The 27,125-nt window shown below is 50.0% G+C and overlaps 1 protein-coding gene across 6 annotated transcripts in view; it reads left to right on the forward strand.

Moving 5' to 3' along the window:
• Nucleotides 1-271: 271 nt before the first annotated feature.
• LOC117239480 overlaps nucleotides 272-27,125 on the forward strand; it is a 71,374-nt gene continuing 44,520 nt past the window's right edge. Inside the window, exons 1-3 of one of the 6 annotated variants that reach the window (XM_033505063.1) lie at nucleotides 272-515; nucleotides 1,121-1,216; nucleotides 19,473-20,882. In XM_033505063.1, coding sequence (XP_033360954.1) covers nucleotides 19,824-20,882 — 1,059 coding nt within the window. In that variant the 5' untranslated portion in view covers nucleotides 272-515; nucleotides 1,121-1,216; nucleotides 19,473-19,823. The other 5 variants (XM_033505066.1, XM_033505061.1, XM_033505065.1 and 2 more) reach the window with 5 other exon arrangements.

Here is a 27,125-nt window from a genome sequence, read left to right on the forward strand (position 1 = left end):
GGTAGTATCCAGTATTAGTAAATGCAACGAATTCGCATCATTCTCAGTTTCGAGTTCTCGTCAAAATTCCGTCAATTCGACCACCTTCGATTTCGAAAGATAAGTTCCACGTTAAATCCAAAAATTTCTCCCGAACACCGATCGGAACCACCCTCCACCGCCGCCCATTCGACATCATTGGCTCCAACCCAAAAAAACTCCCCCCCCTATGACCCTTGATCTGTTCCATTTTCTCATTCAGACTTGGGAAACTTTACGAATACCCAAGTGTCGGAATACTTCGGCGCAAATCGAGGGCAAGGTGTTTCAGAATCCCAGGTATCTCGAACGGGACGAAAGCAAGCGGACAGGCAGGCAAGCAGTCAGAGACAGACAGGCAGGCAGCTAGTGAACGAGAAGGAAGATAGTGGCGTGCGGAGAAAGAACGGAGGAGAACTCGGTGGGGCCAGCCAAGAAGGAGCTTCTGATCCGACGGGGCAATTGGACACGAGCCAGGGAGACGGAACGGGACGGGCGTAAGTGTACACGCGGCCGTGATTGCGCGAGGAGAATGTAATTAGTGACGGGACGTTGCCGGCGATCCCTTCCCGCGACTGGGCTGCACGATATCCGGGACAAACTCGGCGGGAATCTATGGACCCCGGGACGGAGCTGTTTGCGGAACGTTTCCGTGCGATTATGCGCGCCTAGGCCGCAAGTAAGCTGTTCCATGCTGCGAAGGTGAGAGACAGGAGAGCGAAGAGAAACGTCAACAGCAGCTCGTTGATCTCGTGTCCTCGCTTCTGTTATTTTACGGTTGTGCCGTTTTTCGCGTTTATCGCTTGTTCCGTGTTGTTCGCGGATTGAGTCGAAGCAGAAGTTAAGGTACTTCGAACGAGATATCGACGATTAATATCGCAAGGTTCTTCAAGAGTGTAGTGGCGGCTCCTCTGTCGTCGACTTTTATTCGTCGAATGTGCGGTTTCTTTTAAAGTTGCTAATTTTATCTAATATCGACGTTTTAACGACGAGACACACCGAAAAATTGTAAAGAGCGCGAAAGTTAGTTCGTAGCTTAGCAGGATGATTTATCGATCATTTCATTTAGCGTGTGCTAATAGACGCTGTTATTTTTCGACAGCGAAGCGGTCATTACTCTTCAAGGACCACCGAGGAGGCGAAAGGATTTCAGGAGTTGGAAACATTACTCGAAGGAAAACAACATTTATCTAACAGGGTAAGTGTGTTCCTTCAGTTTTGCAAAGTACAATACCCTCTGTTTCGCGAAGTACGACACCAACGACGTACATTCAACGCGTCCACGGTAATCGTTTAAAAATCAAAACTTTTCACCAAAGAAAGGATTTTCTCCACGCTGTCGATTTAATTTCACTGTTTTTAAATTATGCCACGCGATAAACGCTATTAATTGCACTTATCTACGTTCGACCGAACGTAACTGGCCTTCGTTTATAAAACATTGAACTATCGTAACAAAATTTACGGCCTTACACGTGCCACTATATTTAGAAGCATTATTCCAGTAAAAAAGAAGCGACCAGGCAGAATATATTCATCGTAACGTTAAATATTCCGCTTGACTTTTACCTGTGACGATTTTCGAGCACTTAACGACAAATAGTCCCGAGAAGAGATTAACATAGAACAGCTTCTACGTAGGAAGCAAGAAAGACGCCCCAGGGAAAATATTTTTCCGTAGAGGCTCGATGGTACAGAGTCGTTCTCTGATACCTTCATTTAACGTTCGTCGTTTGACAATGAACGAAGTATTAGGATCCCTTAAGCCTCCCAGGTAACTAAACCCGGAGGGACATAGTGCAAGTGGCTTTACGGATTCTTTGTGTCGGTGAGAGGCAAGGTGGTCAAGAAGGTACAAGGTGTCGAAGGGTCGTCAGGTTCCCTTGTTTAGATCGTTAAGCGAGGACAGGGATCGCGCGGCATAATTAGGCTTCACCTTGTCCGACGCCCGCGTCACACGTAGATTACAAATCGGTTCGGTGTTCTCGGTTTCCAAAGACTTAGCTTTCGTGTCTACGAACATTTAGCTCCGATATGGTGAACCGCGTACAGAATTTTACTATCGCAGCCTCCTCCACGATCGTCTAACGAAAATGTTTCGAGTCTCTCGGTCATCGTCCTCGAAACTATACATCGATCCACTTTCCTTCGAACGCTAGACGATCTTCCATCTTACACGGTAGCGCGTTTCCTATCGTCTCGTAGAACGGCAATCGATCTCAGGGTCGCGTCGTCAGCCAGCCGTTTCCCTGGAATTAACCCCAAAAAACGTTGTCGCTGCGCGTCAAAGCTTCCCTGATTGGTAGGCTCGATGGCGGCCGGCTTGATTGGTATCATTGTAGAGGGAGGGGAGACATTTTATGCAGCGGCCTGTGCACCACGACTCGAACTTGAATACCGAATCAGCCGGTCGAAAGAGAAGCAGAGAGGCAGAGAAGCAAAGCCAAACGGAGGGACAGGGGGACGCGATAAAGAGAAAAAAAGATGGAAAGCGACGAAACGCATAGGAGCGACGAGGAAGATTTTACCGGTTTCGTGGCTACGTAGCCCCGGTAACAGTAGAACGAACGAGGTTCCCCACCCCTCTGCAGCATTTTAATAATCCCCGAACTCCCTTCGGAGCAGCCCGAACAAGGATGCAGCGCAGCTGGACCCCTTTTTGCCTCGTGCCCGGTGTTAAGGGGGTACCGCCCTCCCACTGCGTTCCATCTCCCGGCTCGACTTCTCTTTCGTCCCCCGCACGCAACCCTCGTTCTCGCGGACGAAGATCGGGCCTCTTTCACAGGCGACAATCACAGCGTAACCCGAAACGAATGCCGCTCGAACGTTCGCCGGCCCGGAGTGCCGTGTGCTCGGAGTTGCGAAGCGATGCGTCGAGCGTGAAACGAACGGGGACGGTGGTGGCATAGCGCGGCGGTTGTCGGCGCGATGCGGGTCCATAGTTTCTCTATGCTGTACGCGGCCATCCGTGGACCGTGGATCGCCTGTATTTCGCCATGTCGAGCACGCCTTTGTGCTCAGGTATTCTGTCGTTTCCCTCTGCCCGTCTGTCTTTCCTCTTTCATCCTAGCTTCTACCATCCGCGCGATGTCGCCTTTCGTTTCCCTTCCTTTCTACCTCTCTCGGTAGCGGTTCTTTCTTTACCCGGATTACGGCCGGTCCTTCTCCGTTCCACGGTTCGTTTTCTCGTTTCTCGAACTCTCTATCTCGTTCAAAGTCACCCTCAAAGTCTGTCGTTCACAGTGACGACGGGAACGGGTGGCGAGACGGGGAGCGAGAAGGACAGAGAAAGGGAAGACAGGCGGATCGAGATTAAGGCAACTTCGCAGACTCGGCGACTGCGCCCGCGGCTCTCTGTGTGCGGAATACTTTGTTGGAATAGCTGAGACCGCCTTGCCCCCGATCGGAAGCGCCGCGACGACGAAAGCGGACAGGCACCCGCGCGCGTCTCGCGCCGGCCGATCTCCTCCGTTTCCTGTCACCGACGCCGACGGCTAACCCCTCGAACGGCCAATAGCCTCGGCTTGTTCCTCGTATCTCCACGGACGATTTTTCCTCCTGAAGACCATTGACTATTCCTCTGATTCCAGCGAATTACACCGGTATGGTAACTAGCGATGATGACGAGTCGGCTCCTTGGATCCCGGCAGCTCACTTTCAAACGCGAAAGAAAGTTTCCCGAGCGAACCCAGCCTGATTTCTTTTCGTAGATTCCTCGAGACGACGAAACCTTTCGAAATGAGATTCTTGGTTGGTTCGTTTTGCACGGTGGGTAGATGTTTTTTAAATGACAGCTGCGTAAGTTGCTGTTAAATATACCGTGCTAAACTGGTTTGAATTTTATTAATGCTTGAGTCTCTTTCCTGATCATATTTGATTGCGAGCATGTCTCTACTCGTGCTCGATCCTTCGCTAAGTTTCGCTAAGCTAGATACGAGTTCGATCTTCGAAATATCACCGGGCGTTTTGGTTTCACGTCGCAATGTATTTTCAATTTCCTAGTCTTTTCGAAAGTGGCAATGTAATTAAGTAGATATCCAGGTTTGACCATTGACGCCGAAAGGATAGTCGCACACGAAGCAAGAATGGTAGCAGTTGGAACTCAACCGCGAGCTCCGTTAGTTTTGTACTCGGACCAAGGTTTCAGGGAAAGATCCGCAAACGCAAATCACGCTAATTCTGTTTGCGATAGTAACTAGCGCAGTGACTGGCTGCGCTTTGAAGGGCCAGCCAATTAGTAGTGACGAAGATATTACGTAAATCTACTTAAACGAGCGAACGTCGAACCGTACAAGGGTCTTGTATTTACCGTGAAATACACAGCCACGTACAATCTTAAAAATCCATGTCAATCCTCGCTAAACGATCCATTTTTAAGCTCGAAAGGAAGAAATCGCTGAAATTTGCAATTCGCAAATGAATTTTAGTACATGTGACGAGATTTTCAACTTGATATTCCCAGAAATTAAAACGTTAAGTGACACCGATATTACGAAAAACGTTATCCTACAATTGCTTGTCCCTAGATTTCAGATTATAGTAATAAATTACAATATCTTTCGTGGAATTCCGCCTCCGTGGAGTTAAAAAAGCGACGAAAAATTCGAAGTGGAACGTAATTCCTGTGGCGGCAGTCGCGACAGTTGTCGGAGATCCCCAGAAAGCCGAAACGGGAACAGCGAAGTTCACGTAGTACGGGTTCTGTCGCGTGTATCGAGAAATTTACAGTCGCCCGGCAATACGGGACGAATCGAAGCGGGACCACCGCATCCCGCTCCTTTCCCGGCGTTTTGGTTTCCTGGAAATCTCTGGAACCGATTCGCGCCATTATCGTGAAATCCAATTTCTCTGGAAGCAATTTCCACCTCGGCTGCCGGCTTCCCGAAACTCATCCCAGCCGGCTGAGCGACGAAAAATTCGTGAACAAGGAGAGGTCGGTCGGTCGGGCGGTCGGTCGGTCGGGCGGTCGGTCGACGTTGTCGTCGACGTTGTCGTCGTCGTCGTCGTTGTCGTCGTCGTCGTCGTCGTTGTCGTCGTCGTCGTCGTCGTCGTCGTGCCGCCGTTCCATACACACCCGTTACATCCCCGCGGTCACGTCTCTCTTTATCTCTCTTCGTCCCTCTCTTTCTCCACTCGGCTCGCCTCTTCTCGTTCGCAGCCTCTTTTTTTTCGCTCTTTTTTTCTCTCCCTCGTTTCCTCTCTCTTTCTCTCGCGTGCTTTCGGGCCTCCAGCACGTTCATCGGTGTCTGAAAAGCTCCGGTAGGCAGGCGGACCTACGATATGCTACCGCTCGAGTGTGGGCGCGCGCGCGCGCGCACACGCTCTCCAAAAGAGAGAACAGAGAACGCCGACTAGGTCGGAGGAGGACAGCGGGAAAACGAAGAGGACGGCGCGAGAACGGCGTGACGAGGAACGATCGCGGGGTCGGAAAGAGAACGCGACAGACGGAGGAAGAGCGAGAGAGAGGGAGAGAAGCGAAGGAGAGACGAGGACGAAACGACAAAGAGAAGCCGACGCTTGGAGAAAGAGAACGAGGGAGCGGTGCACACGATCCGAGAGGAACGATCAGACCGAGGGATCGTTTAATAGACAAGGACGGAGGGCGAGAATCCGAGAGAAGGAGAAGAAACGTGGAGAAAAAGAGAGGCAGGATCGTGCGCGCTTGCGGAAGAGAGCATCGGCTGAAGCGTGAGGAAGGGGGAGGAGAACGACGACGAGGAGATCGGGGATGAGGTGGCGGCGGAGAGGCAGAGGGAGAGTAGCGGCACGGAACGGAGCGCCAGAGAGAACGAGGGAACGAACGAGCAACGAAGAACGAGTTAGTGGAGGACAACGAGGACAGAGCGTGGCGGTCGACGAAGACGGGAAAGTCGGACTAACGCGGCCGCCCGAGCGAGACCGAATCGAGCCGAGGGAAGGCAGTGCCGTTGGCGTAGTAACGTGCCGTGGCTGCCTTGCTTGCCCGCCTGCCTGCCTGCCTCTGCCTGCCTGCCTGCCTGCCTGCCTGCCTGCCTGCCTGTCTGCCTGGCAGCCGCCTGTGCTCGCCTGCCTGACTCACCGTTAGTGTGAGAACGCGGCTGTGTGCCGGCGCGCTCTCTGCGTGGCGCGTCCGTCGGGTCTCTCGCTCTCTTTGTGTGTGCGAGGGGAGACCCGACCGACGAACGAACGGTTGTGTGCGTTTCGTATAGGTGGATGGGGGTCCCGGCCCGGCTTTCGGCCCGTCCCGTCCCGTAGGTAGAGTATCGCACCGCTCGCCACCCGCTATCCACAGCAGTTTCAGCCAGCCGCCCGCCTGCCAGTGTCCCACCGCACGCCGAACCGTTTGCACTCAGAAGCGATCAGGGAGCCCTTCTCTCCCTCGACTTCCCCCTTCGAGAGAAACGTGCGCGCGCGCGCGCGCACGCTCTTCCACCCCGGCGAGTCGCGCATCGCGTACCCCGCCGCTATACGCCGCCTCTATATCCGTTTCTCGTCTCCTCTCGTCTCACCCTCGCTCCTTTACGCCCTCGTCTTCGTTACACGCGCGTTATTTCTCTTTGTTCTTCCCGGCGGGACGATAGCATCTTCGTCCCCCTTTTCCAACTTCTCCCCGGGTTCCGTCTACCGGTCGTCTTCTTTTTCTCCATCGGTTTCCTCCCCGGTTTCCTTTTTCCTCTCTTTCTTCTTCTCTTCTTCCTCTCTGCCTCTGTTTTTCCTCCTTCGCCGCCAGTCTCCCGACGCTCTTCTTTCTTTTTTCGCTGTCAGTCACACTCGAAACGCACGAGCGCCGACTATCGTTCTCTCCCTCCTGCTCGCTCCCACTTTCCTCTCTGTCGGTTGGCTGGCGTTCGGCGTGTTTAACCTCCCGCCGTCCCACAAGCAGCCCCTCCACCGCCGACACCAGGCTTCTGTCTCCGTTGGCAGCGCGAGCGGGCCATTCGTTCCGTCTCGTTCGCTCGACTCCTCTCGTGTTCCGCGCGCACCACACGGCTGCTCCGTCCCTCTTTCTCGCTCCTGAGTAGCGCCGGTGTGTACTCCCGCTGTCACCTGATCGCGGGACGCTTTTCGCGGGTGAGATACCGCTCGGCCACCGAGTCAACCGAGTCTGCCGCCGCCGCCACCGTCGCTCGGTTTTCCTCCTCCGCACCCCGAGCCGCCTCTTCCTTCGGCATCTGCTCCTACTCTCCTCCTTCTTCCTCTTTCTTTCACGGGACGCGCGCGCGCTTTCCTTTTCCTTTCCGTCTCGCGCGGACACGTCGTGCTGGTCTCTTCCTATACTCGGCTCTTTGCCGCCGCGCTACGTCGAACGTGCACGCGGCTAGCTGGTGGTTTTCGAGAGGGAACGACACGAAGGGAAAAAAGAAAACGAAGAGAACCCTCGAAAGTAGCGGCGAGACAGGAAGAAGGGAAAACGTCAAAGACGTGGAAAACAGCCGATGAACCGAGGCGGAGCTATAGGCACACGGTAAAAAAAGAAACGGGAAAAAGACGGTAAAAGGGAGAAAGAGAGAATCGCAAGAGGAAAGAAAGACGGAGGATCGAGAGTGCGAGGGTACGAGAGAGAGAGAAAGAGAAGTGCGCGCCACCGACATCGTCCAACCACGACTGGCTTGGCCGATCTCTCGCCTCTTCTTCCTCCTTTCACGGATCTTCGCCGGTGCACACGTCTGAAGCCGACCGACTGGAGAGGGAGGTGACACTTTCGGAACGTGGACACGCGGCACGCACGGATCGTCACGCTGGATACGTGAGGATCCAGGAGAACTCCGCTGGCTACCGTGCTCTCGTGCAGGTCGGTGATATAGTGTGTTGTGTGTTCGTAACCGCGCGGCCAGTCAAGTGTTCTGCGAGTCCCGCTTCTTTTTTTTGCTCCTCGTCTTCGACTCTCCGATCCGTGCCGTGCTCTTTTTTTTTTTTACTTCCGCGCGCTCGAGCAACGTTCTTTTTCTCTTTGCTTTTTTTCTTCTCTTCTCTTTCTTTCTCTTCCTTTTCGCGAGCATACCGCCAGTCTCGCGAGTATATATCGGCCAGTCTCGAGATCGTCGCGACCACGACAGCCGCAACGACACCGTCCACGATAACGACGACGACGACAACCAATGCAAACAGTGAGCGCGTGAGTGTCCCTGATGTGTCTGTGAGCCGTCTGCCTCTTTCCTTTTTTTTTTTTTTTTCTCTTCACCGTGTCGGAGCTGCGTGACGACCGGTGCCGCCGATAACTTCGCAATTCGAAAAGGCGGCGATAATTCGTAAGTGTGTTGGTCGCGGCACGCCTGCGCTTTTTTTCTTTTTTTTCTTTTCGTTACGTTTTACGGCTCGTTAAAGCTCACGGAATCGTCGCGCTTCGACGTCGTCCCCCATGAATATGGAGATGAACGGTCGCCCGTCGATCCTTCCCTTGCTCCGCGTCGCCTTTCTTTCATCCGTCGCCCCGTCATCGTCGCCGAACGGCGACGTGCTCGAGTTTCCTTCGAGCGTTCGCACGCGATCGCCGTGCTTCACCCGTCGCGCGTGACAACACGCCACGCGAACGCGTCCCGTCGCGCCGTTCCGTTCACGACCCGATATTTGGCCACCGTCGTGTTTCCCGTGCTGGAAAAAAAAAGTGTCACGAGGAAAGTGTCGTTCGATCGGCCACCGATGGCACGCTGTCGCGCGTGTGTCACGCTTTCACGAGTCGAATCGCCGCGCCGTGTCGAACCACGAGCAGATCCGTCAGTCGATTTTGGACGAGCCGCGTTTCGCCAGGAATTTTACCGGAATGCCGATTCGACGAAATTATTTTTCCTTTTCTCTGAAAATCGTCCGTCACGTTCGTGAAATCCTGTGACAGCAGTGTTTCGACGTGTTTCGCGTGCCGATCTTTCGCGATCCATTCGTCGAAATCGATCGAACGAGCCATCCGTATTACGATTGTTTCGGTGTTAAAGAATTATGTAAAAGAATTCGGTGCGAATTATCTCGTAAAATGTTTTTAGTTACGTCGATCGGTCCAAAGAAAACGCGTCTCTTTTGAAATGCCACGCGTTTTCGTACGTGGAATCGGACAGTCTCTCTGGTGAAAAAGGTCGCCTTCCTAACGATTTCTCCTCCCATGGTATAAAAAGAAAGACGAGAAAGGTGGAAGAAAAAAAGAAGTAACGGTGGAAGGTAGAAAAATCGCGAAAGGCTTGTCGACGGAGAAAAGTTGAAGAGAAGTTGGGAATCGGTGGTGGAAAGAGGGAGGGAGAGAGAAACGCCGGGAGTCGCGTCGGTGTGTCGGAGGAGATAGCGGCATCCGTTTCGGTGCCCGTTGCGGGACGGTCGCCACACCCGCCCGTTTGGGAATTCAACTTACTGCCGCTCGGGACACCGAAGCGTTCGACGTTTTCTCCACGGTGTGTGTAACGGGTATCACGAAAGGCGGCTGTTCGCGGCGGATTAGATTCTGACCGGCGCAGAAATTGCTGCCCCACGGTCTTTCGCTTTTCTGCGCCGCGCTCCGTGCCGTTACAGACATTTGAACCGCCGTGCCCGGTGATACGTAACGATGGAACATCGAACGGAAGCGATCAGAAATCGTGATTGAGAAAAAAAGAGATCGATTCGAATGGTGTTTCGCGGATCGAGCGATTTTTAATTTGATTTTAAACGTCGACCACTGTGCAATTGATAAACAAAAAAGTGTGATTCGAACGAAAGTGTACACGAATCGTCCAAAATCGGCGCGGCATCATTTGCGATGAACCGAGGATCGAATAGGTGAATATTTCAGTGGTGATATTGGATTTGTTTCTATCTTCCTTTTTTCTTTTTTTTTTTTTTTTTTAAATTGACAAAGTTCGGAAAGTTACATCGCGTGGAAATTACATGGAGCGCTGTAGAGCAGGTGTTTTATCCCTTGTTTTTCGGTAAGGTGTTACGATTCTTTTCTGACTTTCTTTATCGAATTTGCGATCGATCCAAGATTCGTCGAGACGTCTTTGTCTTCGTTTTTACGTTGTTGCCACGAATGTGTTTAAGGTGGTCTATCGTGGTAATTAACTCGTGTTTTATATTTTTCGCGATTTTCGTGGTTCCTTTATTTTCCTTTGCAATTCTGTCAAAATGTAAGTGCAGTATCATTTTGGTTCGATCTAAATCGGGACCACGTTCTAAGTTAGAAAGTGTTGTACCGAGACAAATTGCGTCGCGGAAAGGAGACATCGAAATTGTTAGGAAACGCTTTGGGATCAAACCTACTGTAAACTTCGTATAACGTAAAATACATACCGAAATAGCCACGTAGATTCTACAAAAAATCAGTTACAGCCCATTCCATTTATTCGAAAAGATAGCGCCGATACGTACTGCGATAGAAAGATTTAGTCGACTGGAAATGATCAAAAATCCGATTCGATCGTCGCATGGGAAGGTTGGTGAGTTTCGATGCTTCGAACGCTTCGACTATCAAAGTCGTGTAATTATCTTCGAAGAAATATCGAATGGCGTGCAGTTTATACTCGCGGAATCACGTGGGAAATAAAACCGAGGAAAAGAGGAGAAACATGGAATCGAGTGGCGAAAAAATTCCAATCGGGCCAGGAAAAGTATCAAAGCGCGGCGCAAAGAGCGTCCTCGTCGAGTTGTCGAGTCGAGGTCTGGAAAGTTTCCTGACGCATGGATACGCTCAGCTATCCCGTTGGCTCTTGAATATCCGTAACCTATCTCTCTGTTTCTCCACCTATCCTCGACAAGGTGGAAACTCGGCAAAAATTCCCCATCTTCTATTCCCGTGGTCCTAGTTTTCCAGAAGCCGCACACCCCTGCCTGAACACGGATCTCTCGCCCCCTTCGATCAATAGTCTAGGTAAACACGTTACTCGCGGCAGACTGCATCCCGACACCGGTCGGAAACTGCCAAAAGTGCAACGTATACCGGGGGACCTGGGCTCGACCGCCAGGATTGCCCTTTTCCGCTCTTAACTTTCCGTCCCGATCCGTTTTGCACTCTCCCAATTCGCGTTAAAACACACAGAAATTGCCTCTTTCGATTTTCCACGGGTAGACACGGGAACGATCGTTCGATATGGTTCGATGAACGGGTTAATGCACTTTCTATAATCAGAGTGTCGTTTATATCATCTGAGATTTGCCAGTTATCTTCGACAATTGGCGTATTTCGCGTATAGTAGAGACACGTTCGCGAACTATTTTCACATTTTACACGTGTCACTAGGAATCCTGGCATAATCGTAGAAATATTTCAGTTGCATGCGTTTTAGGGGAAAAATTTTCGAGCTTCGCTCGCACCTAGTTCGCGATCTTGGCAAATTTCATCCCCGAGACGAGTCAAAACGTAACATCCTGTGGCATCTTCGATTCACCTTCGATGCAATCCTCCTTCCAAGCCACGTTCCAACTTAAATCACGGTCTACCGTCTAGAATTCCAAACTACCCACCGATAGCAGAAGGAAAAAAGAGCGAGAGGAAAACAAGAGAGAGAGAGAGAGAGAGAGAAAAGCGAAAAGCAAGAAGACGTGGTAAAAGAAAAAAATCCCTCGGAGAGGTAAAGAGAGAGGGGGTGGTTTCCGAAAGAGCGCACAGGGCCGGTGGTTGCAAGCGGTGCACGATGGCACGACGAATCGAGCAGAAAAGTGGGCGCCGCTGGGCTCTCTCTCTCTCCCTCTCTCTCTCTCTCTCTCTCTCTCTCTCTCTCTGCGTTGGTCTGGCTTGCGAAACCGATCGTGGAAAGGAGAGAGGAGAGTCGGGTTGCGTGGTGCGCGGGAAACGGCCGGCCAAAAGCGGCGCGTTACTCGCGTACGTGCGTGCGTGCGTACATGCTTGCGTGGCTCTGTTGGATGCGTGTGGCTCGTGTGCGCGCGCCTGTATATAGAGACGGTCGGATGGCCGCGGGCCACGGTAGAGGTGTACGTGGTAATACAGTGGCCATGCGAGCTTGATTACACATTGCGATCACGAGTGTTCCACGAGCGGGCGGACATAAGGCCTTTTGTCACACCATGGCCTGCGGGCAGGAAGCACGTAGCGTGACACCGGGCCGCCTCGCTGTGCAAGCGGCACCCACATTATACGCCGCGCGTAATATGTATATGACGGGATACGCCGGTGCGACGAAGACAGAGGGAGAAGGTCGACGTAGAGGCAACCAGCCAAGGCAGAGGGTACAGCAGAAAGAGGGAGAGGGAGAGGGAGTAAGAGAGTGTGTTGGGAGGTGGACCGAGGGTAGAGGACGCGCCATAATACCGGTGGTCCCATGCCGGTACGTGACTTGTGTGCCGCTTTAAGTCGCCGGGACGCCCGAGTCGTGGCCTTCCCGAGAACACCAACCCGGTTTCTGCCACCTAAAGGAGCGCGCACGGCTCCTATTGCGGCCCGGGTTATTGTATCCGGTATCGGGTGGCCGCGAGTTTCGACCACGGTAATCGATTGCGCTCTCGGGGCCGGCGAGTTGTGCGGCGTGCCGGCAAATTGCCGAGAGGCTCCGTTTAGCGAGCCGTCTCGCGGAAAATCGGCAGCGTTACCTCGCTCCGTAACCGAGACGAAGGCAGGCTGATCCTGATAAGGGAGATGGATTAGGGCGAGTAGTTTCGCAGAAACGGGAATCTTGCGTTTTGAACTTGTTCGTTGGAATTGCCCAACAATTCGAAGGAGAATTCGATTTAGCTCTGAAACCTCGTTGCCACTTGCGCTTTCTTACTAGCTACGAATGGGAACAAAATTTATTTATCGCGCTAGAATTGGAATATTTAGAAAGAGAATACGTGTATTGTGTGTGTGTGTGTGAGAGAGAGAGAAGGGTTTATGTGTATTAAGACTGGAAATCCTACCGCAAAGGGAAACTAAAAACGAACATGTCGTGACAAATTGTCGTGTTAGCGATGCTTTCGCAGAAAATTGAAATCGTCATGAAAGATCTAAGGGTTTCGAGAAAGTGAATAGGGAACGTAGCGGTTCGTAGAAAAATCGAATACGTCTTTGGGATTGTTGAGTTGCAGCTGCAAGGGTGGTGAATCGACGAGAAGACGCGTTCAGACGGAAGTAGGGCGAGTCGGAAAACCGGAACGTATCTTATTCTTGGAAAATTCGCAAAACTCGCCAAGGCCATCGGTATAAGTAGGCAACTGTAGCCGAGCCTTTGTCCCGGTAGAAATCGATGATATTTTTAATCAAACTCGAAGCAAGGCGAACGATGATCTTCTTAAGTGGATAGCACACTGAGTATCAAAGTGACTTTTTTTTACAAATATAATTTTAGAATACTAGTTGCGACGTCTAATAGCTCCGGTAAAGATAAATCTCGAGGCAGGGAATAAACTGCAAGCTGAAAAAAGAGTCGTTACCTGCCAAAGACTTGTTGCATTCTAACGATAAGAAAAATCGTTGGTTCGGCGTTGCGTGCTTGGCGATCGGGAAAATCGCGGTAGAACGGCGCGGTGCAGCGCGAGCCGCGATACGTGCGAGTCCCGTTCGCGTGAAAGGTGACGTGTCGCCTTCAATTTTCTCGATTCCGTCGCGCGATTAACGTCCTCGGCGTGTCGGCGTATCGGTTCGTTCTCGGCCGCTCCAATTTTTCGCAGTGTGCGCGTCGCATTCCTCCGATCGATCTCGTACGCGGTTTCCGGTTGAATTCCGCGGCACGTCGGATAATTTTAAGGATCTGTTCTCTGCAAGACGAACCGCCACGCTGATTAGAAGTATCTGATTATCGCGAAGAAGAGCCCCGTGTCAAGGTTGCTCTATCCTCGCTTCGCTCCGCCATTGTTCTCCTTAATTTCGATTCATTGATACCCCAGCCGACAATAACCACGATAATCATTCCTCGACAGGACTGCCAACAAAGGTCGTATATATTTGCAATTCCAAGTGACGTCGATCTTTCTTTAAGGAGTTAAATGCCTTTTTTGTGACGCGTCACTTTTTATAGAGTACTTAATCTTCGTCAACAAACTTGATCGTATACGATGGCAAACAACTGGAAATCGAGGAACTAATGTAGTTTTTGCGCAAAATCACCGAACGTATCGAACGTGAAATTTTTCACGCGTGGAAAAATATATTCTATACGATCAAGAATCCGTTTTCTCTCCGAATTGTTCCGGTCTCTTCGATTCGCGTTTTATACTCGAAGAAAAGAAAAGACAGATTACGAAAATATTCGTGAAACACAGAAAACGGACGCTTGCGTTTCTCATCTTTAAAGATCAACTTCGGATCGGGAAAGCATGTTTATTCGCTTTTTTTATTCGAACGAATAAAAAACCTTGCAATTAAGACGGAAGAAACAGCGATGTGACATTAGCATCGATCGCGAAAAGATAATACAGTACGATCTATCGTTCGCAAATAGACACCCTGTTCGATACAAAAGTTTGGCACGCTCTTCGTTTAATGAAGTGTCATCGTTAAAGGAAATTCGCGAATAACAAAATTCGCAAACCGCAAAGTCACGGCACGGCGGTAGCATATTATTCTTCGAACGCGAGTCATTTAATTCGAACGTAAAATAACGAAAATGCTTTCCAACGATAGCGAAGCATTTACTTTCCAAAACAAAAGAATCTTCTAATCCCACTCACCGCGAGCCATTTCTCTCGCTTACGCGGCTATTGACCTCTCGCGATGATTAATTAGATCCTCGTTTAATTAATTCAGCTCTTCCGAATACGTTTCATCGGCCAAGAGCCGTTTCGTACGTTGTGTAAAACAATTTTCTAGATTCCTTCGCCGTTGCTATCTTTCCCTTCGATTCGACAGTAACAACGAGTAAAATACCAAGAACTAGAAATTATCGGATCGGTTCTCGCAAGTTAATGAGAATTTTGGCGGGTCTGTTGCAACGACAACGCGTTATCTATAAAAATTATTTTACGAATTAATGGAATTCGCCCCCACTACGATCGGAATTTTTGCCCATCGTAAGAAAAAAGATTACGGTTGATTATGGTCGACTAAATCTAAAGATTAGAGAAATGCGAAGTAATATCCGTTATAACTAAAGGAATTACTTTATAGCCAATAGCACAGTGTAATGCCACAGTGATAAGGTAAAACGATACAGCAGTTAATATGTAAAATATGTAGTGCTTAAAAATGTAAATCAGAATGCACTTGCATCGTAAGCTACGTGACATCAATAGGCGGCTAATAATTATCGTCAAGGTGGCAATGTATCGTAGGTAAAAATAAATCTTATCGTCTTCCGTTTCATCTCGCGTTTCAGTTACAGATAAATAAATAACTAGAAAAACAAAAATAGTGCAAGAATAGTGCACCAATTCCCGAACGGCCAACGAACAAGATGGGCTTAGAGCTTTTTGGTTGTGCGCAGCTAGCGTTCCTGGGTTTTCTAGGCCCGTGTAGTTGCACCAAGTAACACAGCCTTGCGGTTTTACAACAACAACGATGATAATAATCATGGTAATAACAAAAACTTGGATCGACGATAACGGTAGAAGGAAAAAGAAACGCGTCCTTGCGAAAAAGAGAATACGCAAGAAATTTTTCGACGAGTCGCCAAGGAGAATAGGCCTCGTCGTCATCCGGCGGCGGTTTTCCCTCGATTTTCATTCTTGGTCGCGCGCGCAATCTTTGATAATGACGCCGGAGATAATTTACAGTAAGCCGTGCGCCGCCTTAAGCAGCCGCGCCGCGCCGCGCTAAAGACCTCGTTTCTGCCACCTAAAGGAGCGCGGTTATATCGCGACGAGGCTATCGGCCTCGTTCCATCGGTTCCCTTCTTGGACTCTAGCTTCGTTATCGCTCCCCGTGGATAGTAATTCCCAGTCGAGATCTTGGAAATCGATTTTTCGACCCGATTTTTCGGTTTAACCTTGCTTCGGCTACGTCTTCGTCGATTCGGATAGATCGACGGTAAATGGTTTTGGATTTGTTAGAAATTAAAATTGGCTTGCGTAATATCGCGTAAAAGATTGAAAAATAAACGACGGTTCGCGTAATCCGTATTCCAAAATAGCTACCGAAATTATTAGAAGCTCGACTTTCGATAGTTTACCGCTGACCGATGATTACTTTCTCATAACTTATCAAGGACAAATTGATAAAAAGTAGACTTTGATATCCAACGCATAAATAGCGTATGACCTAAGTGTGCTAACGCATACTAACGTGCGATATACTTCGCCTATGTCATTTGGTCTTCGATTAACAGATTTGAAAAAGGGTTTACGTAAATCCTTAAATTAGACGATCTATAAAAAAGAAAAAAAAAGATAGGTTTTGTCGGAACTTTTCTATAAATTCCACCAACTCCTATGATAACCGATTTGCACTCTCTCTCTCTCTCTCTCTCTCTCTCTTTCTCTCCCCTCTCTTCCTTCATTTCTGTTGAATTCTGTTATCTAAAGGAGCGTGGATACATCGCGGCGAGTTCATTACACGATTCAGGCTATCGCGGCGTATGGTCTGCCGATCGACCTTATTGAATTAGCGTTTGCCGATGGGTTTGCTTGGCGATTATCTGACGCGGCCTATCTCTATATACCTGTCGTTCGTTACGGTTGTCGCGCCGCTTTGCGATAATTACGAAAACAAAATCTGACTCAATTATACGAGCATTCCCCACCAATAACTTCTTTCCTTTCCCTAATCTTTAACCCTAATCTAGAGATTAATTCTTCTTCGCAATTACTAGGAAGCTGAGACTAACTTTCGCTTGTTCGTCGCTTTTGCGACGTAAAAATTCGATTTAAATGACACGAAAAACTTGCATTGAGAATGATATCGGTATCGCTTACGAATTGGCGGATGTTTCGTATGTCGTACGTTGCGAAACTGAGAATATTCAAAGTTTAATTAAACATTACAAAACCTTGCTCTGTCTCTTAGAAACGCCATTAAGAAGGCTATTGCTACATGCAGGGTAGAATATTTAACTCGAAACGTGTTCGATGATTCCATTGGCCGATCGAAGAGGGTCTCGTCTCGATCATAACAGGCTGACGCAGGGGTTAGTTTGATCTGAGATAGGGCTGGAATCATGGGGCGTAACGGCGAAGGGTGAGCGCGACGAGGGGATGTTGAAAGTTCGCTTCTCCATTTTCGTGAACGCTTTTCCGTCGGCTTCCTTCCTTCTGCTCGTTCGATTTCGTGGTAGTCGATAATTAACGGACGCGTTGCGCGCTTTCGAATCGATGCGCGTTTCAATATGTACGATATTTCGACCTCTTAAATCAGTCGACTAGATTTTCTCAATATGCAGGAGGCAAGCTAAAAAATCGTCGGCGAAGATTTTCAAAAAATTCGACGCGTATATCGCTAGTATCGTCAATGACGAGACGTTAGCGTGGCGAGACGATCGCGATACGCAAAGGAAATCGGTGGCTGGTTAAATAACCGGTTTCCTAATTCGCTGCGCCGCCGTCCGAGTCGCGCTCGTGTCTAATTGCATACCATTTATGTCGCGCCGCCGTTCTAACACCTGTCTTACGAAAATCCATTAGTGGCGCGCATGCACGAGTCCGAATAGTCGGCTGACGTGCGAATTCGTAGCTTCGTGGTCGTAGCCGAATGACAGCCGCCGCCGGCTTACCATACAATCCCTGCCCCCTTCTTGCGCTTCCATCACCATTTTCGCGTCTTGGGATCCTCTCGAGGACGAACGTCGTTTTTCGCGTGTCGGAAACGTCGCGGCTCGTTACACCGCCACGATGAAGCGTTGGTTTCTATATCGATTTCGTCGAGCGTCGAGAGTCGTTTAAAAAACGTCGACGCGTTCCTGTTTTGTTTTTTCGATCGTTTCCTTTTATTTCAGTTTTGGTTGGATACCTTGCAACGCATGTGTGAATCGCGATCGTGCATTCGTTTCTTTGGTTTTGCGACCAGTGCGTGATATGTGCTCGGCAAAGACACAGTTTTTCAATTATCTCAAGGTATTTTATCGTTTGGCGAAAATATCGGTAGAACGGATCAGAATTTCATGTAAAAACCATCGTTCAGGGAAACTGAATATTTAAAAACCGGCGTGTTTCGATACCTATCGCGTGGGGACTAATTATTGAAGCAATATTTGCATACGTGCGAAACATATTTTCCTTGTCCTTTTATCACGAATACAACGTTTTAACCACGCCGTCTTTATTTCAGCAAACAGCCAAAGGATTAGTGATTCGAAATTTTCGATATTTCTTTCCGTGTACGTTTGTTAGCCTACGGTGCTTTCCAAAAAGTAGCGAGAAGAAGGAACGATATAATAGCGAAAGAAACTTTTACTGTTGCTAGGAAACACCGTTAACGGCCGCGGTACTCGCTACGACGATAGACGGAAACGTAGCCCGCGTTCATAAAGCTTTTCTTCGCACATCATCGAGGCTAATCCTAAGAGACACCAGTCCTTTGACAGTCTTCTCGAACGAGCTAAGGATTCTGACGTGGTGACAAGCTCTCGAAGCAGCCTAAGTTCGTTAAAATGACATTTTTCCTTGAAAAATGAATACCACGTTTGTTAATTAAGAATTTCGAGTCCGCGAGGCCGGAATAGTGAGGTGAAATCGATTAGACGCTAAAGTATATGCGTCGAGGCGACAATTTAGAAACACGAAAAAAGATAAGAAGCTTCGGCCTAATTCAGGGCCGTGCGATGTTAACTTAACTGCTCTGTCCATTTCGAGATATCTAAATACATTTCATGTATCGGAAACATACATTCTACAATTTTGAAAGCTGTTTCTGAAAATACGTGAGTTGTTATTCTTCGCGCAATGCGCATATTTTGAATAGAATATTAATTCGCAAATCACACCGCACTTTATGCGATAATCTTGAATTATTTCGATACAATCAGCAGACGGCAGATATTCTTTTAATTTTTAGTCTAAAAAAAGGCTGCAAGGTCGATTTAATATTAATATAATTTGTTAGTATTAATGCAACTCTGTTTTAATATTAATCTTTTTGCCACGTTCACCCGTTTGTTGCCCGTTGTACGAAACACATGGTGTCGCGAGTCTACGCTTTGCCGTAAAGGGTAGCAGGAGCGAATGGAAGAAAATAATTGGACGAAAAAATGTCAGTCGACTTGAACGAAAATTGTCAACTAATAACGGAAAATGTAGACTGTAGTCGAGCTTAGTGGACGAATAAGCGGATCGATACGATTTTGTTTTGCAAAGTTACAGCCGGTTCGAAAAAGCTGGAGCTGGAATCTCGTAATCATCCACGTGGTTGGTGAAATCTACGCCGATACCGATCTTTCCAATCGGCGGTCGTAAGCCTGTGGTCGAAAAGCTAATTTTAGGCGAAAAAAGTTTTTCTCTCGAGAGAAAGAGAAAGGCATTGCGGCACCGTGAACAGGCGAAACCAATTTCTGTAGGTGAATTTCAGTAGCGCGTATTACCGTGGCCGCTACGCCGCTAGGTTTCCACCTACTTGGTCGGCAGTCCATTAGCGGGCCGGCCTCGTTAAAACGTTTCCGCCGCTTAATCGTGCATAGCTAATTCCACTTGTCACACGTGCCGGTATTCTTTTTCTTTTGCAGGCAAGATTCCTAGACGAGGACAACCGGGTCGATTTTCCCGCGGGCAACATCCCGGAAGCGACGACAACGACTGGACCGTCGCCAGTGGACATCGTGGACGTCGATATACAACAGCCAGCACACGACCACCCCCTGTCGCTCGCTCGGCCTCGTGTATCGTCTCTCTGTGTACGTGGCTGCTGTCTGTGTCTCCGTCCGTCTGTCGGCGCGTGTACCCGCGTACGAACGATAATGCTGGCGGCTGACGGTTTCGGTGATCGACGACGACGCGGCCGGTGAACTAGTGACAGTGTGAAATCGATCGTGAGCAGGGAAACCGGCTAGCGGTCGCACTAAATATACCCGGGAATAATGGCCAGCGCGACAATGGGACTCCGTCGCAGAGTGCCGGTGAACAATTCGCCGACCCCGTCGGGCCAATCCTCGTCCACCGGCTCGTCCAGCAAGCGTTCTAGATCCGAGAACAACAACAGCCCGTCCCATGGTAATCTCAACTCTATGCCACGGGACGAGCCACCGACCAAGAAGTCACGTGGCACGTCGACCAACGCGACCAAGGGCTCGTCGTCCTCGTCGCCGGAAACCAGTCCCTCGTCCAAGAGTCGAGGTGGTTCCGTGTCGAGGTCCAACGCCCAAACCAAGACATCCTCGGCATCCGTGTCCACGTCAGACGCGGTGTCCAACAACAGCGTGTTGTCCAATAGCTGGCAGACCTCGTCGAACATGTCCGATGTGTCGACGTACGCATCGGTAGCCGGATTGAGTATGGCCGCGAGTCCAACCGCTGGCCTGTGCGCCGGTGGTCTCAGCATGCCCACTCCGATCCCGTACATGTCGTCGTCGATGGCGACGTTCGTCGGAAATGCCACCAACCTAGGCAAGAGCTCGTCCGTGTCGTACCTGGACATTTCCAACATGACCGGTGGCTCTTTGAGCACGTCCGCTGGCTTGAACAGCGGCTACGTCGGCAACGGGAACGCTGGCAACGCGATGGACTCGAAGAACGGCGTACCCATGCCGTTCCCTGGAATGTCGGCTGGCGTGAACGGCGCTGGTTACGGGATGCAAAAGGGTCAACCAGAGAACGCCGGTCTACCCAAGAAATTCCAAAACGACGGAATGTTCAACGCGTATCAACCGTGGGTGATCAAAACGTACGGAGATTTGGCGAAAACTAAGACTATCACGATCAAAAAGTACGCTCGTATATTGCGAACGCTGAGAGGTGAGGAAGTGAACAGTGCGGAGAACAGTAAGTTCCGGTTCTGGGTGAAGAGCAAGGGCTTCCACATCGGCCAGCCGGAAGGATACGACGCGAAACCGGCGGACAGGATTATCGGCCGTCACGCGGTGACGAGTCCAGGATTGGATCCTCCGCTGTACGTGCCCACACAGCTGCCGCACAACAAGGTGAGTCAGTCCGTCTCTTCTATGGATTATCGTGTTCCTCGTGGATCTCGCCGCGCTTCCGGCTATAGGCTGCAGCTCTGTGGCCAGCTGTACGAATCGTTCCGGGGAATCGCGTGCACTCAACGAAGTTTCGACGTTTCAGGATAATCGTTTATTTGTTCCAACGGATAGATGTAACAGGACGCGAAGATAACGGTCTACCTCGGTTTCAGCGGTTCCGTAGGATGATGCTTCGATAACGCAGAGAAAGCATATTTGTTCGTTCGTAGACGTCGAGACGTTAAATTTTTCCGAAATCAGATAAAACTGGAAGGGATCGATCCGAAAGCAAGAAAACACCTGGAAAACGAAGCGAAACGAGTTACTCCAAAATCACAAGTCGTATGGTCGGTACCCAAGGGTTTTCGAAGCGAGCCACGCTAAAAATACTTCGTATTGAGTTCGCACATTTGTCCGACGCCGGACTGAATATACTCTGACCACGTATAAACACACTTCAGTCTGCTTCGGTTCGGTTTCGCTTATAGTCATCGTTTTTAAACTTCGCTTCGTGAGAACCTTAGGCAAACGCGTTACGATCACGCGTCGCTCCTTTCCTCGCCGTCTGTGAACTTCGATCGATTTCTAAAACTACAGTTGCGGACATTTCGCGCGACTAAACTCAACGCATCGCGTTGCGTCACGTTTTCTCCGATTCGTTGTCGCTTAGATCATTCGTCGTTACGTTTCTCGTCGCTGCGTTCGAATTCGCTAGGAAGAAACGCGTAAGACGAAACTCGCGCGTACCAGTCGCATTAAAATTGTAATCAACGAGAAATAGACGCTGGTAGAAAATCAACGACAAAAAGCTGGAGCGCGTTTCTAACCAGGCAGATAATACGTATCATCATGCACGAAAACTCGCCATAAAACCAGCATCCCCGGAAGCTGTCGCGCTTAAACGCCTCCGAGTGAGTGCGCGCGCGAGCGTAGACCGCAGACGATTTCTCGGTGGATTCGCGCGGCGGTCCAGCGAGGTTACGGGTCGAGAGAATTTATCTAGCGGGCAAGTGGAAAAACCGCGAGAAATCTCGGGCACGGTTGCCAGGAAAATGGATCGCGAGCACGCTCTTATACAACGCGAACGGGGCAAGGGTGAGCGAAAGAAAGAACAGAGCGGCGAGGGAGAAAGGGGAGAGGAGGTGGTCGGATAAGGTGGCTGCCTAATTACGTCTAATTACACGGACGTGCATAGGCAGCCGCGGTGGCTGCCGGCGCGGCGTATTCGCCGCTCGACCGGCCAAAGAAATCTCGAACAACTATGCGGTTCTCGATCTACGTGGTTCCTCCGATGCCCGATCGATTTTTAACCGTTCGAGTGCACACGGCTCGTCAGAGAGATCTGATCGAGAAATATCAAACGGTAGGATCGTGTTTTCCTATTTATAGAAGCGTCTTGGCAAAAATGCACGTAGTTTTTAACACTGGAACTGTCGCATGGCTAAAAATATATAGAGCGTCTGCAAAAAATATTGGCATACTTTGATAAAAAAAACGCTTCATTGGAAAACAAAGGAATGTGGCGATACATTTTGTAGCCGCAACAGCTTTTGTGCTCTTGAAAAAAGAAATATTCCGAGTTACTAGGAGAAGCGCACAACCGATATTTTCCCAGCGCTGGTCGTGTGCATTCTTCGAAGATCAAAAATTCCGCGAGTTCCATTTTCCTTCGGTTTTTGTCGCATTTTTGTCGACTGGCCGGTGGCCCAGATCTCTCTTTTGCGGCTCGATCCAGCTCGCGGCAGTTCCCAACGTAACGCGCGCCACGGCCTTCGATCTCGGCCGCGTAATGGCCTGTCCATTTCTCACGGCGGGATCTGGCGCGGCGGTTCTCTTCTTCGCCGACTGCCGTCTCGCAAGTGGAACGCGCGCCACGGTGCATCTCCAACTCTTGATACGCGTTCGCCGCGAAAAATTTCAGTCACGGGCTGCCGTGATAAATAACCGATAATAAGTTGTCTGGCGGAACGGCGAGGGGAACGCGTATGGTAATCCCAGGTCCGCGGAACGGATCGATCTTCCGGCAAGATGATCGCGCGCGCGGCCCAACGACCGCCGCGCCGTCGTTATCATCCCACCACGATTGCAATCGATTCCTCAGGCTTTCTTCCACTCACCGAGACCGTTTCTTGTTATCGAGACTCGTCTCGATCGTTCTCTTGCGAATAGTTCCGTGTCGTCTTTCGTCCATGTATGTACGTGTACATTTTCTCCGGAGACTTTGGTTTTCCGGTTTTTTCGGGCGTGAGTTTCTTTTCCAAGATTCTTGGCGCCACGCGTGGGCGAGAATCGCGGTGACGCGTAACGTTACGTATTAGCGTCGTACGCTGTTTCTCGTAAAATGGTGTTTCGCGTTTGTTAGCGTAAAAGTTCGAGATATTTTTTAAAGTTACGGAGAACGGTATTTGCTCGATATCCATGAGCGATGTTTTCCAATCTCGAAGACGCAGTCCCTATGACGTGAAAAAAGAAACGCTCGAGTTCGAGTTTCCACGCCATCCGATTACGAAGCAGCGAACGACGGGCATCGTCGCGAACATCCGGCATTTTATACCGTTCGACTAGCATTATCTAACAAAAGAAAGCGCATAGACATCGACAGACGCAACCGATCGGAGTTAGAAAAATTTAGTCGAAGTACATAACTCGACTGTTGAGAACGTGCGGAAAAATTTGCGGGAAGGTGTTTAAAGTAAAATAAAGTAACAGGTTCGCGCCGTTAAAGCGGACCTTAAATCGCTCGAATCGAGGTAATTTGACTAGCGCGAGACTCGATGGAACTGAAAAAAAAAAAAAAAAACAAAAGCGAAACACTATCCAACAGCGTTATCAAACGCAGTCATCGAACCAATTAACTAGTTCGAATGAACTCGTCTTACCCGCTAGAAGCGTTATCCAACGCGAAATGAACTCGATGAACCGGTTAAAAGGATGTAGTATATCTCGAAACCCAAAAGTTTCACCCGCCATACGACATCGACTCATGGTCGCCGCGAGCGGCGAGAGGCAAACGAGCGAACGAACGCGCGTTTTCCCGAGGCTTTGGGTCTCGAGGCGCGCGCGGGCGCGTTTTCAGGCGACGACGGAGCAAGAACGAGCGAGCAAAAGAGAGAGAGAGAGAGAGAGAGAGGGAGGTAGGGAGAGAGCGAGAACACGACGGCAGAAAGGCAGAGCGCGGCTCGGAGCTATCATTAACGACGCCGCGACGCTTCGCAGCCCAGGAAGCTCTCTCGGATTTACGCCTCTGACGTTCGTGGCGGCGTAAGCGTGGGATTCCAGGCGCGGAAGTAACGAGAGGGAGAGAGAAAGAGAGGGAGGAGCGAGAAGAAGAGCGAGGCGGTAGCGACGGTGGCAGAGAGAAGGAGAGAGAGAGAGAGAGAGAGAGAGAGATTGGCCCCGCTTCCCACGGAAGGAAGAGAAGCAGAGCAGGCGCATAAAGTTGCCCGGTTCCCTCGTTCATCCGATCCGGATTCAGTTCCGCGTGCTAGTCGCGTCGGAGATCGATCAGTGGAGAGGCGTCTCTCTTCCATTCGATTCGCGATGCTCTAGCTCTTCGAATCTTCCCCAACGACCAAGATCTTAGTACGCTCGAGGCCGACGATCGTGACACGTATGTATATGCGTTCTGTCTGGCCAAACAAACGCCACGTGCGAATCTGAAATTGATATCAGTCGGCATTCGGAGCACTTTTTACGCTAGAAATATGAAATGTCAGAGATAAACGGGAAATTTCCCAATCTACGGAAACACTGCCCGGTTTATTATTTCTTCTTTTTAATTTTTCCGTTTCGTTTGGCAAAATTATCATCCATGTAGAATAAATGCTCGGATATTTCTTTCGTAATTAACAAGTTCGTTACGAATCGAATTTCTGCTGTCCTTAGATCGTTACGAATATTTTCAAGATACGTATATTCGTAATCGCGAAGAAACTCGATAAGATAGGCGTTTTTCGAAAAACGAAAGAAAATTGACAGTCGATAGAGTCGTCCTAACGATCTCCTCTCGGACGGCGTACACCTCTCCTTCTCGTTCCTTTTTCTACACGATTTCTAGTCGCCGATCTTTTTACATTTTCCTCTTGTTCGTTTTCTATATTTCGATTCCCTCCTTTTCTATCCTTCTCTCTTATTTTCGTCTCGTTTTCCTTTATTTTTCCTCTAGTTGCGCACGATGTGTGCTCACGGCGCGTAACGACGCCGTTCGAACGCGCCACCCGTAAAATATTTCTTCGTCGCGATAGTCATTTTTCACGGTTGACCGTCGTCGAGGGCCGCGAGATAACAGCGGCTCACCTCTCCGGTATCTGTTCTCTCCCGGCTACGGCGCGCGCTCCTCGTTCTCTCTCTCGTTGGGTGGCAGAAGAGTAGGTCTGGCCGGCTAGTCATTAGTCACTTTCCGAAGCAGAGGCACAGACAGGCTGCGCCGGTATCCGTTCGCCGCCTTTCTTTCTCTTTCGCTCGCTCGCGCCTCGCCTCTGTCGCCTCTCTTCGTTTCTCTGTCCGCACCGCTGCCTTCGCACGACGGCGAGCTCTCTTCTGCGTTTCTCTTTCTCTCAGCGACGCCGTGCCGTGCCGTTCCTTCTCTCAGTCGCGCGCTTTGCCGCGTCTCTATACCGGCCACCCTCAGCGATGGTTTCGAGACGCACCAGGATCGACGGCAACCAGTCGAATTCGAGCAACTTCTCAGACGTCACTGGATTTTAGCGATCCCGTGTGATCCTATGCGATCCAATGATTCTATGATTTTAGCGATGATCTTTTAGATGATAATTTCGCAAATAGCAGCCACCCACGTCTCGACGTATGTATTCTCGACTGTATGTAAAGAGACTGGTTATTGTACTTTCATATCGTGGCTGAAATTTTCGATAGGACAATTAAGTCGAGGTACGTTTGCTTATTTCGCATTTGCTGATGCCAACGTGCGATATATTCAAGTTTTTATCGTAGTTGGCTACCATCATATTGGAGAAAAGTCCTGACGATGTTCCAAAAGAACGCAACTTACGTATGAAATTTCAAATGTAGCAATTCGGATAGCAATGGTCCATAAACACAAGTACAAATATCGAATTACAGGCGAAAGAAACAGTAAAATTTGTATAACGTTGACGTAAAGAGAGAGAAAATAAAAATCCGTGATACTCGTACATCTCGAGCGATAGTCAGCAAGTCGATGAAATAGCGTTTTAGAACGCTTACGACAAAAGTATTTAAAATACAAAAAAGAAGAATAAAGTGAAGCAGGAAGAACGCTATTCGTTCGATTATCGCAATTTTCCTAACCCGACAGACGCTAGATCCCACCGCCAAAAATCCCTGAAACCAACGGTAACACCAACCTCGCTGCAAAAAGTTGCTGAGCGAAAAAAGGGAAAACAAGAAAAAGCCAACATTTCACCCAGCAGCGCTATCAACAAACCCGGATCACCAATTAATCCTTTCCACCCCAACTGCTGCAGCAGCGTCGCGGCAATTTCCCCGCGGAGATATCATCGTGGCGTATTCGCGCTGGAAATTGTTCGAGAGCTCGTGTCTCGAGCGCCCATCGCTAACCACCCAGCCACCCACCCATCCAAGCCATCCACCCTGCCCGCCTCGTTCGTTCGTTCGTTCGTTGGTTCGTTCGTTCGTTCGTTCGTCCGTTCGTCGTCCCCTCGAGCCGGCGGCGGCGGCGGCGGTGGCGGCGGCGGCGTCGGCTGCGACTCGAAGCAGTAAGTCTCCCTTCTCGGTTCCGCCGCCTGTGGCTTCGGTCCGTTCTCCGGTCCCCGCGTCACCCTCGCCGCCCCTATATCGGTCGCTCCCTCGAGTCACGGAGAAATTCTGCCGACGCTCTCTTGCCTCCTCTCCCGGTGCTAAGCCTCTCGCGCGCGTCTATCTTGATTGAGAGCGAGGAACGACGCTGGCGGAGCGCGCGGCGGCGGCACAGCCTGTGCCCTGTGCCAGAGAACGACGATGAAGCGGCGGCTGTGGAGAGCCGCGGAGAAGCGAAGTACGGGGAAAGGGAAGCTGCGAGAGTAGGGTGAGTGGAAGCGCACGGCAGGAGGGGAAAGGTGGCAGACGCGATGGAGAGGAGGAGCGCGGGGCGAGCGGTCGGAGAACGTTCTCTCCGAGACCCGTGATCCGGAGCGAGAGAGCGTTTATCGTGCCTTCCGTGAACACGACCGACACCGAGGGACGTGGCGGGAGGGGCGGGTTGTC

This window comes from Bombus vosnesenskii, unplaced genomic scaffold (genome assembly GCF_011952255.1).
Source record: "Bombus vosnesenskii isolate JDL3184/JDL3185 unplaced genomic scaffold, Bvos_JDL3184-5_v1.1 scf7180000014056, whole genome shotgun sequence".
Lineage (NCBI taxonomy): Eukaryota > Metazoa > Arthropoda > Insecta > Hymenoptera > Apidae > Bombus > Bombus vosnesenskii.